Here is a 16,974-nt window from a genome sequence, read left to right as displayed (position 1 = left end):
GGAGGACTGCAAGTTCCAGGCCAGCCTGAGTATAGTGAGAGTATCAAAACAAAAAACAAAACCAGGAAGTGGGACGGAGGGAGGCTGGAAAGATTTACAAATAAAGTCAGGAGCGCCCTCCCGTGGGGATGAAAATTATGATTTTTTTCATTCCCTTCCATTCTCTATTTATTCATTTCCCCACAATACTACATCTTAAAGAAGGATCACAAATAGACAAAGTAATAATCCAGATGATCTCAGCCAAGAGGCTATGGGATAGTAACCCCAAGAAGCCCTTTTCTCCTCCACAGGCTGCAAGCTTGTGCAGATCTTTATATTATGTTCAACAGAAGACTTGGTAAAGCCAGTTGAAAAGAAAGACCCCAGGGAGTCCTCACCAAACTGTCAGTGTTCCTGGAGGCAGCAGTCTCAATTCACAGATACCAAGACAAACTAAGTTAGCATGACCACAAAGGAGGCTGGAAATACAGCTCGCAGTGGAATGCTTGCCTAGAACACATGACCACAAGGGAGGGTGGGAACACAGCTCAGTAGTGGAGTCCTTGCCTGGAACACCCAAAGCTGATCTCTAGCCCTGAGTGGGGTGACGAGGGAGGCAGGGAGTGGTGGCAACAAAAGCGTATGCATCCAGGCCAAGAGACCACAAATGGAAGCAAACAGGCAGAGCAAGGCGCCAACGTGACACGTGCAGCTGAGTGGTACCTGCACTTTTAGACTCAACCACCCTCTAAAGTTCTCAGGGCAAAGTCTGAAAAGACGGAGACCAGACAGGTAGAAAGTACGGCCTGAGCACCACTGCTCATCCTGCCATCTGGAGGAACTGGACTAACTCACACACTCTCAAGGACCCTGGGAAGCCCTTTAATAGCAGCTGCAGCTGGAAACCCCGAGTCACTTATGGCCCTCCCTAGAATGCTCTCCACTCTTGGGGAAATGACAGCCAGCAATTCCAACTCCCCGCCTCTTTCTTTCAGCTCTATATCTCATTGACAAAGCTCTTTTGCCTTGGTCAATGGAGAAGGAAGGGCTCCTTGGGGGACCTGTGGCCAGGGAAGAGGGTGACTCTACAGGAGGCACACCCTCTGCCTTGACCAATTTAGTCCTTTCAGAGGCTGCAAGAAAAAAATCACAATGACGGTCTTTGGAGCTACCTGGGTGTCACCTGTTCTAACTTCATTTGTCTAAATCAAAGCATGTGCCCATCTTGTTAGTCCCCATATGGTCACTACAACGAAGACTCAGTTGTGAGTACCCAAAGATGAATGGCTGGTGTAGCCTCTGTACTTAAGTGCATGGTAGTTTGAGCCCTCTGATCTGCTTTATTGTTTTGTCTTGTTTGGGGGAGGGCACTAAGGCATGGCACTAAGGCATGGACTGTCTCTGTCAGCTGTTTATTTGCCTCAGGAAGGAAGTGACAGATACTAACTAGCCACTGCTGGGGAAGGGCTTCATTATTGCCTGGTCTGAATTCAGAGCCTCACTAGCACAGACTGTGCAACCAGCCCCAGCCCCCTTTTGGCCCAGGATCCCCTTCTCTCCCGGCAAATTATTCATGGACCAGGTGAGTGAGGTTTCCAAGAGGGAGAATGAGAGCAAAGAAAAAAAAAAATCCTGAATCCTGACCAAAAAAAAAAAAAATAGATAAAGTATAGGCTAGCCATTAAAAAGCAACCACCACCACACAACAGTTCAGGCCTGTGAGGCTGGACTTTATTGAAAAGTTCAAATATGAACCTTTAAAATGTTACAGAGTTGTATCATGCTGCTTGCATGTATGAGCCAACATCAAGTAATACTGCTGCCTCTAAGGTAACTAGGTGAGAAAACTTATCATCGACTACCATTCAGCTGACAATAGTGAGCAGACACACAAACACGGGCCTCCTCCACACAACACAATGCATACAACACTGGTTTGCAGAATAGAATTCCTGAGCTGAACTTTGATCTGAAAGCATCCAGTTCATTTGTAGGAAAAATGAACCAGGATGCCTGTGACAAGCAGCCGCCTTTGGCTTCACACAGACACCATCACAGGAGCTGCACACTCACTTCTGGAAAATTAGTGGTTTGCCCCTCCACAGGATGTTTCTTCACAGAAAAGTGACCTGATGGCCTGCCACCTAGGAACACACACAGCTGAGTACACCAACCTTCAAGGTGTTTACAAGAGATTTTTTTTTATTCAGTGCAATCTGGCTTTTCATGATTCTTGGCTTTGTTGTTGTTCTTGACTTGGCCTAAAAAATATGAATATTTGCTAAACACTTGTTATTGAGGTTTGATAAAACTTGAAGAAAGAATATTGCTGACAAGGCTGGAGTAACACTGATTTGACTAGATAGTTAGTGCAGGAAAAATGTTGTTTAGGCAGGTAAACACAGGAACACTGGACTGGAGAGCATCTAAGACAAGAAGATGGTAACTGAGCACTTTGGTTTTGCTTTTTTCCTCTGTCTTTGGTTTTTTGAGATAAAGTCTCACTCTCTAGATAAGCCTCAAACCTAGCATCGGTCTTCCTGCCTCAGTTTCCTGAGGGCCCATGTCAAGCTCAGAACAAGGTATTCTTCATACTGAGTTCAAATCAGAGACAGATTTGTCTGTGCTAACAAAAATGATAACTTGAAGTGTCCTATATGCTCTTACTTGTGTCTGGTGGTAATAGAAAGGTAACTGCATAGCTTTTAAATTACGGAGGGGTTGGGGAGATAGCTTGGTGGGAAAAGTGCTTGTTCCACAAGCCTGAGAACCTGAGTTTATACCCCTACAACCAAAGTAAAAATACTGGGTGGGGCATCATGTACCTATAAGCCCAGCATTGGTGAGAGGGAAGCTGGAGACAGACAGATCCTGGAGGCTCATTGGTCAGTCAGTCTAGCTGAAATGGCAAGCTCCATGTTCCGTGAAAGACCCTGCCTCAAAATTAAGATGATGAGTGTCTGAAGAAGACGTCCTGATGCTAGCCCTGATCTCCACACAAGACAGATCTGGCCAGCGCATAGCACACACATATAAGTGGCACGCTTACACCAAAAACAATTGTTAAAAAGTAACATAATGATTACAATGACATTTTCACACATCACCTACATCTTTTAAAGACTTCCAAAGGCATCACTGGCTGTGACGCTAGATTGTTAGTCATAAGCATAAGACAACTAGAGTGCTTCTAACTAACTAGAGAGCACGGATATCCTCAAAGCCATCATCTTCTTGCATATAAAACAAGAGATTTAGGCAAGGAAAACACAAGTATTTTGAAGAAATGAAGCAAACATCCTTTTGCCCTACTAAAGGGTACATATCTCAAGTCTGGCTTTCACTGGTATTTCCTCAGTAGAGTGACTATTTCGTTATACATCCTCCAGGGGGCGTCCAAACCCCAGAGAAAATCCAGATGTTCCCACTCAGGGAGGCGCTTGTGGTACACCAAGTTGGAGATCTGAGTCAGTAAGATGTTGACATCACTGGGGTCTGCCAGCGAGTCATGGTCTCCACTCCACAAAGCAGTGGGTACAGGCATGTCCTTTAAGTCATACAAGGGAGGGTAGCTCTATAAGGAAAAAAAAAAAGACTCACAGAAACCTTGGCAATTGTCATAATTTTTAAGAATATAGTAAATGCAATCTCCTTTGAATAATAAGTGTCTAGTAAGTCTGATCTGAAATTAAAACAAACAAACAAAGAGTTACACATTTTGAGAATCCTTTCATTATGTTTTTCAGGTAGTCTTTACAAGGAAAGAACTGTCGCTGCAGAGATGTTCCCCTCTGCCACATTGTAGGGATTATTTAATCCTCAGTGAGTACCAAGGTTATCCTCGGATGTGGATGCAAGACCCAACTGAGCAAGAAGGAGCTCTGCGCTCAGATCCTCCTACATCCTCCCTCTGAATATAAGAAAAGCCACACAAGTCCTCCATGGCTCAATTCTCTAAACTTAAAGTCAGAAACAACAAGGGTTACTTCAAGAATTAAGAAAACCAGAAATATTTTCATATTTCAGGGAACTCAGTGCTCAAAAGTGGAAATTTTATTTGCACAGGGAAGAAAGAGAAAGGGCTTAAGTCATGTAATGTGTCTGAGGTCTCATCTCCCGGAAGCTGGCAACAGCCCAGGGCGTCCTGGTTCTAAAGTGTATGCTTATGATCCTACCAAACCCCAGTGGCCCTTTATCTACAGCCAGAAAGGGTGGAGAGAGGAGACCTGCACCATTCCACTGACAGATCTAGAAATCTCCAAGTGGACTCAGGGAAAACACCTTGCTGAGCCAATTCTGCTGACAACACTTCCCCATCACCCACCCACTCCGCAGCTGAGCCCAACCGAGTGGAGTTCTAGAAGCCAAAAGCTCATTTTAATTAAAAATTTACCTGGTTGTAATGAAAATAATTCTTGGCACTGCTTCCCCAGTCAAAAGCTTGAAGCTTATTGTGTCTAGCAATCTAAAAACAAGAAATTTTGAAGAAAAAAAAGTTAGCAGACAATGAAGTTAGAGATAAGATCATAGATTGATAGAGTCAATCAGGTCCTCAAAAAACAAATCCAGGTTTATTCTTCACTTCCAAATTTTCTATACACACACACACACACACACACACACACACACACACACACACACGCAATTTTGGTGAGGGATTGAGACAAGGTTTCTCTGTGCAACAATCCTGTCCTGGAGCTCACTTTGTAGACCAGGCTGGCCTCTTTCTGACGGAATGGTTGAGAAAACAGCTATGACCAAAAGAGTTACCATGAGATGGACTTTATCTGTGTGGACTTTTCCACTAAAATTTGCTTCTTGGGCTTTTTCAAAGAGGTAGTGATTTTACTTAGAGGTGTATATATATACTGATGCTTCAGACTGTGATCAGTTACTGTATGTCCAACAGTGGTCCAGTAAGACTGTACCACGAAATGACATTATAACTATCATACTTTGTGTTCAGTATGTCCTATGGTATTCAAACAAAAATGCAATTGCTTAGTGAAATGCTACCAAAATGTAAACCTCTCCTTAAGAAATGCCTGACTGTACAAAAATACGGTTGTTTCCTATCTATCCTACTTATCTATGTGCATTATTTGTTTAGATTTTGTGAGCGTATACATGTGAACACGTATGTGTGTGTGTGTGTGACACACACTGGAATATATATGGAGACTAGAGGTTGATGTTTGACATACTGAGAAAAATATAGACAGACTTACAGTTGCTATGAATGCATTTACTTCTATCTCTAATTGCAAGTGAAAATTCCCCAGTGCAGCCTGGACTGACACAGTATGCAGACTTTAGTTTACTTCATGCATGTGTATAAAGCACCAGGGAGGTAGGAAACAGCTTGCAGCTCAGCCTGAATTTAGTGTGCTCAGCATCGCTTAGGAGTGCAAGCAACCTGCACTGTTTTTACAAAGTTAATCAAATGTACATCTTTTTTTAACAAAAAGCAGGAAGTTTCAAACAGTGGATGGTATCAGAATGATCTGAAGTAGTTATTAATATGCAGATCCTAGGAACACATTCAGAATTCCGGTTCTGGATAGATGTGGGATAAGCCTAGACATCTATTTCATTGGTCTCTTCAGTAGTGTGGCTAGTGCTGTACAGCTAGGTTGAGACAGGCCTCTTCCAAGAGGGATAAGTACCCAAGCTCTGGGCAGCAGTCTGGAGGGGACAGACAAGAACAGGTCTGGTTAGTGGGACCCGGTTGTAAGTTTGTCAGATTCGGCTTGGAGGCTGCTATGGTTATAACCTTGATTGTCAATTTGACTAAATTTGGAATTAACTAAGAAACCCCTCTAGGCATGTCTGTGTCTATGAGGATGCTTGCAGGAAGGCTCATCTGCGGAGGATGGAAGATCTAGCCTGCATGGGTGACATCCCATGGACTGGAGTAAATCAAAAGAAAAAGGGAGGAACTAGAGCTGAGCACCAGCTGAGGCCACCTGACCACAGAGCACAGCGGGAGAGAAGTAACAAGAAAACACTGGGAAATGGCTGTACAAAATAACTCCCGTACTGACAGAGATCACAGTGAGCAGGAGGGCAAAGGGCACAATGCCCTCTCTGCTGTGTCATGGATTTGGAAAATGCCGAAACCACAAGGTCAACTTGGCCAGAAAGCAATTCTATCTATGGCCCTCAACCTGCAGTCTTTGACCCTGGCCAGCTGCTTAAAGGGGCAGACGAGAGGGCCTGGAATCAGAACAGATGTTAGGGATACAGCCAGTGCAACTGCTCTCTCCCAAATCCAGTGCCCGGTGGGGGCCTAGGACACTGAGGACGAAGGGAGGCTCTATTGTGACGATGACCTAGCATGGACTCGGGGCAGCCACAGTTTCAACACGACCAAGGGACCCTGAAAGGCCAGGCCGAATGGTTACTTGTGAATTGCTGAAGCATGTGTCATACCACACACAAGCTGCTGGTGGCCACTAAGCTGCCAAGTAGCTCACTAACTGCCTTCAGTGTGCCTCAGCCAGCTGGCAGACATCTTTGGGAATGCATTGGATTTCTGAGGTGACAGAAATGGGGCCTTTTGAGAAATGTCCAAATAGAGAAGTAAAATATTCACACATGTCAGGGGCATGAGAACATATGAAGAAAACAAATGATCATAAACAGAAATATACTTGAGAGTAGCAAGGAGCTGAAAGAAAGGCATTAGGAATTCGAGTGCTACCCGAGGTCTAAAGCATCGTTTAAATGGCAAATGTATGCTGCAGTCATGGCATGGACAACTTGCATTCTGGGGACTCCTCTTCTAAGCCACGGCACATCACCTGCATTTAGCTTTCCTGACACTTCAATAACCTAAGAGGCATCTCCTTAAAGAGAAGCCTGTGAGAGAGCAGCTCAGGTCATGTCAGCCAGTGTCACAGGCCACACTTCTTCAGTTAGATCTCCGTGGCAAGACAGAGAGCGTTCTATGCCATTCCGAATGGACTTGCATACTTGGCTAGTAGAAGAAGAGGGTGGTGGACAGATTTTCTAAAAATACAGATCCTTGTGACTAAAAAGGACTGAACTACTGATACATATGACAGGGATAATCTCAAAATAATTACCTTGAGCAAAACAACCAGGCAAAACCAAACAAATACATTCTATTATACACATGAACTCTAGGAAAGGCAAAATAAAGTAACAGAAAGCAGACCAGTTGTTGTGGGGGAAGGATTTACCTAGGAACATGAGGGCACTTTTGGAGGTGGCAGGGATGTTTCCTATGATATTGAGGCAATGGCATTACAGGTTATGCCAAATGCATCAAGTTGTACAATGTAGCACTATGTCACTTACATCTCAATAAAAATGCAAAAATAAAAAGCCTAGGTACAGACTCTCCAGTGTGGGGATATTTTGTTTGTGCTCTAACAAAGCTTGCCCGGAGATCAGAGTGTGGAGCTAGTTAAGCACAGAGGCCAGGTGGTGGTGGTGGTGGCACACCTTTAATCCCAGCACTAGGGAGATGGGGCGGAGAGAGGAATATAAGGCTAAAAAGCATTCTGAATCAAAGCAGCCAGACACCACCTTCCTTCTTCCCTGAATTGCCCACACACACACACACACCTACCACCGGATTCCTCTTTCCATGACAGGGCTGACGATGCTTCAAAGAACACTGAGCATCCCAGACCTCTGTCTTCCTTTTTAGATTTCATCCATCAGATGCAACAGGAACAAGTGCTTGGTTTGCTCATGTTGTTTTTATTTTTAAAGTACAAATAAAATTATTTCAATATAAATAATTTCATTCAAAAATAGAAAAAATACCATAACCTTGATCACTGCCCAGCAGGAACAAGTAGGATTAATTAAAGAGTCAGAAATCAAATGTTACCCTTAAGGACACAGTGTTTCCGGTGCAAGTGCTGTCTGTGCTGTGCTTAGAAGCTAAGACACCTTTAGAGCATCTTGGTTTGAACCATAACCAGCAAAGTATTTCACATTCAGGATAAGATTAGCTGGAGAAGACCATTCTCAAGACTATGCTGTAAGACTTGGAAGTACATCCTCCCTTAATGTCAAGTGCAAAAGGGGAACCACGTTGTAAGGCCATTAGCAGGGAAAAAGCCAATCTCCTTCTACGTCAAATATTCTACTGTAACTTCTTCTTTTTGAAATGTTTCAGTGAGAGGCACAAAGCAAATGCAGAGACATTTCCTGCCTTAAATGTGTACTTACTGTCTGTTTGGGATTACTAGAATAATTTCATTTCCATTTTAAGATACTATTCTTTTTGACCTACATGTGAACTCTAAATGCTCTAGAACCGACACACATTGCTTATGTGATAAAATGATCAAAATTCTTCTTCTGCCTTAGTGACCCCCGTTACCATACATGATTGCTTTGGTTCTGGCTTATCCACTCATGTTCCAGAAACACTGTATTCATGGATGAGTGCTGACATGACAGCTTCTACCCCCGGAAAATCATATTGTATCAAATAAGAAATAAAGTAAGTCTGGTGCACAATAAAACATAGGGAGGAAAAGGGGGGTGCATAGGAAAGGGACATGGAAATCTGCCAGGAAAGCAAAGGGGAAAGAAGTGGGGAGAGAAGAAGGCAAACCTCAGGCCTGATCACTGCTGAGTGAGCCCATGTGCAACACAGAGTTCAGCATGGAAGATGACTAACGTGCCCCAACTCAGTGACAAGCGCCCAGGACTGCAGGAAGGAAACAGATCTGACCTGCTGTTTTCGTTTGGGAAAGGCATACAGAAGACTACTCTGGGGATCCATGGCTAACACAGTACCAGTTTTACTCAATATTGACTTTGCATGTGCCCAGCTGACCCCGACCCCCTGGCATGCTTACCTGGCTCCAGTGTAAGACGTTTTGCACCGAGGTTCCCGCAGGACAGTGTGATGTATACACATCCACTCTAGACTGAAAGATGAATATGATGAGTTACAAAATGAAAACAGTGTTAAGGTGATACCCATTAACACGTGTTCCTCTCCAAAGGATAAAATAATGCAAATCTATACACAGTTTTTCAGAATATTAATCTCTCAGACACCTGCAGAGTAGGGAAAAGCAAGCGTTAGGTAAATGCAACAAGGTGCATGCAGGCTGCAATCCCAGGTCATTTTTCTCTCCTTCCGCTTCCCTAAATTTCCAAACTTTGGAAATCTAAAGTCTTCCTTCAATCAACAGGAAAAAATGAAAATCCCACTTTTTAAGTGTCTCTACCACCTTCATTTGCAGAATATGGGGGAGGGCAGGCTCTGACTAGATAACTCAGACTTGAACTAAGATCCTCCTGCCCCAGGCTCCCCACCCAAGTTCTTGGGTTACAGGGATGCACCTGCATGCCTGCCTGCACTCCAGAGTTTTAAAACCTGTCTTCAGAATTCAACACCCTGAAGGATAAATACATTTAGAAACATAGGCATACTGTAAGCCAGAGATTTACACTTCATAACAAACATAAATACATATGCATAGACAAATATATGCTAATGCATGTAGTATATATCTCTGTGTATATGATGATCTGGGTTTAAACACATACAGCTTTTTTAATAGAACATACTTCTAGAATGAACGTTATATAAATATTATGACTTGTGATTGGCCCGTGCATTATTTGTTCCTATATAGGTGGTGTCGGAAGCTAGCAGGAGTGAGCTCAAAGGCAGCAATAGAGGTACCACTTGCTAAAGCTGATGACTGTGTTCTGAAATGAAAGACTCGAATGTCTGATGGGTCCAGGCCTACATCCCTCATACAAATAAGCACATCCAGAGCTAATAACTGACAGCTGAGATAAGTCTCAGTGTCAATGGACATACCGTATTTAAATTCTTCTCATTGAAGCCACATAAAAGAAAGAAGAGATTTGTGCAAAGCTCCTTCAGGACGACGTGAGTGCAAACATGAGTGCCCAGCCATTTCAGGATGGCACTCTGGGGTAAAAACTGTTTGTGTCCACACAAATCCTGCAAAATAGAAGGAAGCCCAAGAATGGGTCAGCATTTCAACCTGATGGACCATCTTCAACATCCCTTCAGAAATACGGACATACAAGGGTCTCCACAAGGGGCCTCCAGGACACAATGGCAATCAACTGACATTCCAAGCAGGAAACCTGTGAGTTATTCCTGGGCTAAATAAGATGTGCTTAGAGACATGTGCTTAAGTTCCCTAAATAAAAAGGCAGAGACAGAAATCTATGTTCCTTTATACCAGACCATTATAAAGGGAGATGATCATTTGTTGAAGGGCTTTTCCCAAACAGCTGTTGAGGATCTGACTAAGCATGTTTCCCTTAATCCACTATTGGCTACAGCCAGCCCCCTTGCATGCTGTTCACTATTTATTTGTTTCAAAGCAGGGTCTTGTTGGATAGGCCTGGCTGGCCTCGTAATTATCCCAGGCTAGCCTCAAACTCCTGAGAATCCTGCTGCCTCGGTCTCTCAAAGGCTTAGATTATAGGTGTGAGCCGCCATGACAACTATTGTTAATTTATTAAGAAATATGTTTATGGTGGTAAAACACTTGAAATTTCTCATTTGCACTTTTAACTGTTCAGTTCAGTGGCAAGCACGGTCACGCTTGTGTGGTTATCCCTATGATCCACTTCCAGAACCCTTGAATCTACACCCATTAAATAATTACTCTGAATCCAATAACCAGTTAATTACTTCCCACTTCCCCTGCCCCCAGCACCACAAAGGTTTTGTAAGTTTTAGTGGAATATAGCCACAGTATGAATTATCCCTGGCTTTGGTAGACAGGAATATTCAACAGAAACCACTTGGCCCACTTTTATAAAAGAAGTTTACCAATTCTTAGTCTACCTTGTCCCCAACCAATAGTCACTGGATCTGGGTTCAAGTACAGTCGGGACCATCACTACATTCTCAAGGCATATCTTCTTGTACTGTACAGCAGGAGACAGGTCCTCCTTACACGGAACTCAGATCTGTCCCTTTGCACTCTTGCTCAACCCACCCACGCTAGGACAAACAAGAATGGAAAACCCAAGTATCCACAAAGGAAATGTTATGGGTTGAGTTATGTCCCCTTAAAAGGCAAACATTGAAGTCTTAAGTGTCAGCATTTGAGAATGGCCTTGTTAGAGACTAGGTCTTTTCAGATGACTCAAATGAAACAGGGGTCAGGCCTTCTTGTGACATGATTAGTGTCCTTTTAAAGAAGAGGCATCTGGCCACAGAGATAGACATGGACACAGATAAAACATCAACTGATGATGAAGACAGAAACTAGGAAGATGCTTCTACAGCAAACTGGCCAAAGGCCACCAGCACACCAGCAGGAGGGACAAGACATGCAACGCATTTGCCTGTGGAATCTAGGAGGGCAGCAGAGGGCAGCTGTAAACACACATGCATGAAGCTGCACGTGCATGCAGCCTTCTCTGCCACTATACCTAGAAGACTGGGAAATATCAACAACCTTGACAAAACTGAATGTTCATGCTGAGCTCAGCACTCTATGCAACAACTATTTGTTCTTGTTCTGGCTTACCACTAATCCACAGAATGGTGAAACATAGCTTCTTTATTTCCTCCCATTAAGAAATGTCAGTTATTTGATCTGCAGTATAACTATCCCACTAATTTAAGTGCATACTTTTGTGTTCAGGTTTCTTCCAGGAAACTGGTCCATCCATAGATATACCTGTGACCTCTGTCTATCTTAGTTAGGATTTCTATTGTGATAAAATCCATCACAAAGCAACTAGGGGAAGACATGGTTCATTTCAGCTTACAGTCCATAATCACAGTCCATTATATAAGGAAGTCAGGGTAGGAATTGGCACTGGCCAGGAGCCTGGAGGCAGGAACTGATGCAGAAGTCATGACAGAGCGTCATTTACTGGCTTGTTCCCTCATGGCTTGCTCAGTCTGCTTTCTTCTAGCGTCCAGGACCTCCTGTCTGGGGATGATACAACCTACAATGGGCTGTTCTCTCCTGCATCAATCACTAATTAAGAAAATGCCCCCCATAGCTTGCCTACATGCCAGTGGGGCAAGGGAAATCTCTCAGTTGGAGTTTACTCTTCCCAAATGACTGCAGCCTGTACATAAAAACTAGGCAGCACATTGTGAAGTCAATCTTCTGAAAACAGACATCAGGTCTGAATGATCTTTGCCAGAACAGCCACACAAGAAGTAGCTAAAAAGGACCAGGAAGTAAATTCCTCATGGAGAAAAGGTTGTGTGATATGGAAAGCTAGTCCACTCGCAGCTCTTGCCTTAGTGTCTACATAATACTCGTTGTGACAACTGCACATATTTTTGAAGCTCTCTATTTAGCAGATGATGTACCCACAGGCCCACATCACAGTCCACCATTCCTTTGGGCTGATGAAGGATACCTTGTCCCCAACCAATAGTGTCTCAGAACCACTGACCCAACTACTGCTGTGGCAAACTCTACAGAAAACCACATCCATGCATGTGACATATACAGATAAAGGGAAATTTGTCTTAAATATTTGTAGGCATGATCATATTGACTTTGATAGGTTTGTAAATTGCATTTTTCTATTATTTCAAAGGATTAGAGGGGAACACTTTACTTCCACAAAAGCAACATGTATTTTTCACAGCAGCTTAATTCAACAGTTTAGGAATATTTGTTCATTTGGCTATTGTTCATTTGATTTTGTTTCTGCCTTTCCCAGTGTGTGCCAGAAAGTACTCAAGTCTAAACCGTTATTCCCAGATGCCATGCCCATAGTCTTCATCAGAAATCATAGAGAATGTTCTATGAAAACACAGAGCCCTGATCTCCACTCCGATTTTACAAAACAACACTTCTACAGGGGGATGGAGGAAGGTGTGGCATTTTTAGATTTACAAAACTAACTCATAAACTCTAAGGAACAAGCTAGATTTATAACATGCATTCCTACAGCAGCAAGCACACTCTCCTGCATCCAGTCTAGAGCTCCTCCACCAGCCTGGATGTCTACCACAGTAGTCAACTAACTAATAGCAGGTTTTCATAATCAAAAACTTCCTATGCAGCAGTTAATAAGGAAATCGATTAACAGGTTAGCTCTCCATGGGAGAAATACACAATCTGCAGAACAATCTAAGAGTTCGATACCATCTGTATTTCTCTTGGTGCATCTCTATGTGCATAAATTCATATCTGGGGGCTGTAGGAAAAGACCACCAAACTGAGTAATTCTAAAGAAGATATTAGGGAGGAGGCCTAGTGTTCAAGAAGTACTGGTAATTTCTGAAGTATTAGTAATGCAAATCAATACTTCTATTAACGAAGACAAAACAAAATGTTATCAGCATGTTTGCTGATATACAATGAATTCCTACCACAAGAGTCTGACTAACTGTAGCTCTTTGTAACCCAAAACTTACTGTACAGCAGTTACAAAGACAATGAAGTGTAACATTACAATCCTTCTACCTCATTCAGGGTTTCATTAAGGGCACGGTACGTTTTCCTGTAAAAGATTGTAAATAACCTGAGAGAAAAGAGGGAGTGTTCTGTGGTATTTTGTTCATGTTCTAACAAATAAAGCTTGCTTGGAGTCAGAGGGTGGAGCTAGCCAGTAGTTAATCATAGAGGCCAGGATCTCTTTCGGATGGAGAAACAGAAGAGGTAAATAGCAACTGTGGCTTCTCTGCTTCCTCGCTGATCTTTCAAGTTTCTCCCCTGATATCTAACTCCTGGTTTTTATTGTTAAGATTAATTAGATTTATGCCTCAAAAGAGAGACAGAGAGTTATGTTACACCTACCTCTAAGTAATGAGTCACTTAATAGCAGAGGTTAGTTCTAAGACTCAAGTTCTCAAGTAACATTAGCCTTGTGCATCCATCACATTGTATCCTTACACAAATCTAGATCTAGATTTCATCACAGAGGGAAATCAGGGTAGGAACCACAGAGATTCTTGCTGGTTCACAGACTAACACTTAGGACCACTTGCACAGGGATGATGTTGCCCACAGTGGGCTGAGACTTCCTGTATTAATAGTCAAGACAATCACCCACAGACATGCCACAGGCCAATGTGATTTAGGACTTTTTTTTCTCAGATGACTCTAGGTTGTGTCAAGTTGGCAGTTAAAGCCAACTCTGACATAAATACTATGCATAACTATTTGTCCTACAGTTTTATATAACTCTTGTGACCATAGATTTTTATATGCTAACACGACCACAGATATGTGAATTATATGTTGGCTACCACTAGTTGATAGGAAGTTTTCAGTTTCACTGTAATCTGTTGGGACCAAAATTCAATGTGTTATTCCTCATTGTCAAAACCCCATTACAGTCAGGCAGTGGTAGTGTACCTTTAATCCCAGCACTCAAGAGGCAGAGGCAGGCAGACCTCTGTAAGTTTGAGGCCAGCCTGGTCTACAAAGCGAGTTCCAGGACAGACTCTAAAGCTACATAGTAAAACCCTGTCTCAAAAAAACAAAAACAAAAAAAGAAACATTTCAGGGCTGGAAATATGGCTTAGCCATAAAGTTAAACTCACAACCAAATCATCAAAAACCCATACACGGCATATGACTATATATAATGCTATATTGAATGTGAGTGTGTGTTTATAAAACATATAATACAGGAATAAAGGACGTCTATTCTTAATGAGCTTAAACTCCACCTCATGAGTGCTATTGCCCCCTGGAACGAGTGTTTAGCCCTAGAGCTTGGGGGCCAAATAATTCCTTAGATCATTTTGAGCATGGCTAGGGACAGGCACATAGAAATGGCATACCTCTTGTTTCCTATCTCCTGTCTACTCCTGTCTACCTAATTGCCCTGTAGATGAAACGCAACTCTATGAAGGCTTAAGCTACTTTTTCAAAACCTTCCTTGTACCTTCTTTGTATGGTAGGTAGGGACCTGAACTAACATGTTAACTATGAATACGTGCAGTTACGTGTCTAGATAATAATATGGTTCCCTGGGTGCCTCTGCAGGAGGAGGTGTGAAGGCAAGAACACCCACTGCTCAGTAATAACCATCTACAGAGGACACTGCTGAGTCTCAAGTGACCAGTTTTTTAGCTCAGAAGAGAATGTGAGGAGAAGGGAGATGGCTGTGACCCAAGTACCTCAATAATAACGTCTGGCAACTTAGAAATCTTCACCAAAGGGCTCGAGGCAAAATTGAGAAACACCACAGGGGCCAAGGCAAAAAACATTTTAATCTTCTTTGCCAGCTCAGGTATCTGTGAAAATGCTATAAAACCTGTGGGGCAAAAGAAAGAATTAGATCTTCTAGTACTTCTTCAAAAAAACCAAAAAATCAAAAGCAGAGGGGTCATGCATTATGCCCTACAGAGGAAGCCCAGAGCCACACAAGTTGAAGAGCTGAACAAGGCTCTTAAGACATTCTGGCTCAGAAACACGGAATTTAGGTCCAGATTTCAGCCTACAATATGCATGGAAAGAGGTCCAGGGTCGGAGAGCCAAGAAGTCTTCCCTGTTCCCAAAGCACTGTGAATCTCTACAGCTCCACACTTCTACCTCCCTTCCCATCCCTAATTTGCAGACCATCCACACAGAATGAACACCAGTAACTGGAAAGCCACACTCAGACGTCCCTCACTGTAAAATAGCACTTACATTTCTCTCAGATCTCCCCATGCTACTTGTCTCTAGGACACTTTAGAAACAACGGACTTTAGACAAGTCACCTAGTCATAAAAGAAGTAATGGAAATGAAGAACATGCAGCTCCATTTTCTGGAGGGCGAGGCAATGTAACATGCTAATACCCTGAAAATCACTTTGCTAATCTCTTTGCAGAGTGTACTCCACGTTGATCATGCGCCATGAACCCAAAGGTGTTAGTGAACACCAAATGGCAGAATAGCTTTAAAAATCTGTCGTCTTGTAGCTAGTTATGTCTCCTTTAACTTTATTTCTTTAATTACTGATTTATTTATTTTAGGTGGTACTAGGGTTAGATCCTGGGGTTCAAACCTCTTAGGCAAGCACTCCACACTGAGCTGCACCCTAGCCCGGCACTGAAGATTTAAAGTATATTTTCTTACTGACCCTTTTAGGTTTCTGACAGAAAATGTCACCCTCTCACCTCCCTATGTTGGTTACATTAGAAAACACAACAAATGTAGCTTATATCAGTTCTTTCGATTTTAAGATACTTAACGACTTATACTAAATTCTGAATTTCTGTAGATTTCTACTGAGAATTTCTTGCTATGTTCATGATTTCTGCTTGGCATTAAAAAAACTGTATTTGAAGTAACATCATTTTTGTGTAGCATTACTTCACTTCAAAGACATGTTGCCTTTTCCTTCTTTATTATATACATACCTATAGTGGTGCCTTGAGAATGACCCAGATAATACACTTGTTCTTGACCAGTTTTATTCACAATGTAGTTAATGGAAGCAGGTAGGTCATATTTTGCCATTTCATCAAAACTATAATCCAAAAGACAAAGGACTCTTCAACTGAAACAGCACACAAAAGTAGAACTGCACACAGATACTTGGCATGCGGTGTGTTAGCACACACTGAACACGGCTGGAAAAGTATGCACAAGTTCAGAACACTGACTATGTCTAGGACCAAGGAAGTTCCCCTGCGTGCCCTTCTAGTTGGACCTCCTGAAGGTACCACCTCTAATTTTTCACATTTATAAATTAGCCTGATTCAGTTTGCATGTCTCCTGTAAATGGGATCATATAACATATCATCTTCCATAACTGGCTCCCTCCATGTTGGTACATGACTACAGCTCATGTTATTATGTTACTACACCACACTTGGTTCATTGAATTTACTGCTGGCGTGTATTTGAGCACCCGTTATTATAAACAGTGTTACAATAAACATTTTCTAATACATGCCTTTTGGTAAAAGTTCTCACTCTAGTGATTCATGGCCAGGGTGGCTCCAGTTTTATAAAAGGAAGCATCTACAGGGCCAGCCTTCTATAATACCTGGTACACTAAGCTGCAGTCTTTAACCAGGA

The 16,974-nt window shown here is 42.5% G+C and overlaps 1 protein-coding gene across 2 annotated transcripts in view; it reads right to left on the bottom strand.

The window, feature by feature from the left end:
* Positions 1-1,691: 1,691 nt before the first annotated feature.
* Positions 1,692-16,974, bottom strand: part of Lipa (lipase A, lysosomal acid type) — a 30,223-nt gene continuing 14,940 nt past the window's right edge. For both annotated transcript variants that reach the window (XM_013116857.3, XM_005063675.4), the window contains exons 5-10: positions 16,311-16,420; positions 15,083-15,219; positions 9,809-9,955; positions 8,829-8,900; positions 4,376-4,447; positions 1,692-3,556 (exon numbers count right to left, since the gene is read on the bottom strand). In XM_013116857.3, the coding sequence (XP_012972311.1) occupies positions 3,323-3,556; positions 4,376-4,447; positions 8,829-8,900; positions 9,809-9,955; positions 15,083-15,219; positions 16,311-16,420 (772 nt within the window). In that variant the 3' untranslated portion in view covers positions 1,692-3,322. The remainder of the gene's footprint in view (positions 3,557-4,375; positions 4,448-8,828; positions 8,901-9,808; positions 9,956-15,082; positions 15,220-16,310; positions 16,421-16,974) is intronic.

This window comes from Mesocricetus auratus, unplaced genomic scaffold, assembly GCF_017639785.1.
Source record: "Mesocricetus auratus isolate SY011 unplaced genomic scaffold, BCM_Maur_2.0 Super-Scaffold_4256, whole genome shotgun sequence".
In the NCBI taxonomy this organism is placed as follows: Eukaryota; Metazoa; Chordata; class Mammalia; order Rodentia; family Cricetidae; genus Mesocricetus; species Mesocricetus auratus.
The sequence above is the reverse complement of the archived record's forward strand: the minus strand, read 5'-3'. Positions and strand labels throughout refer to the sequence as shown.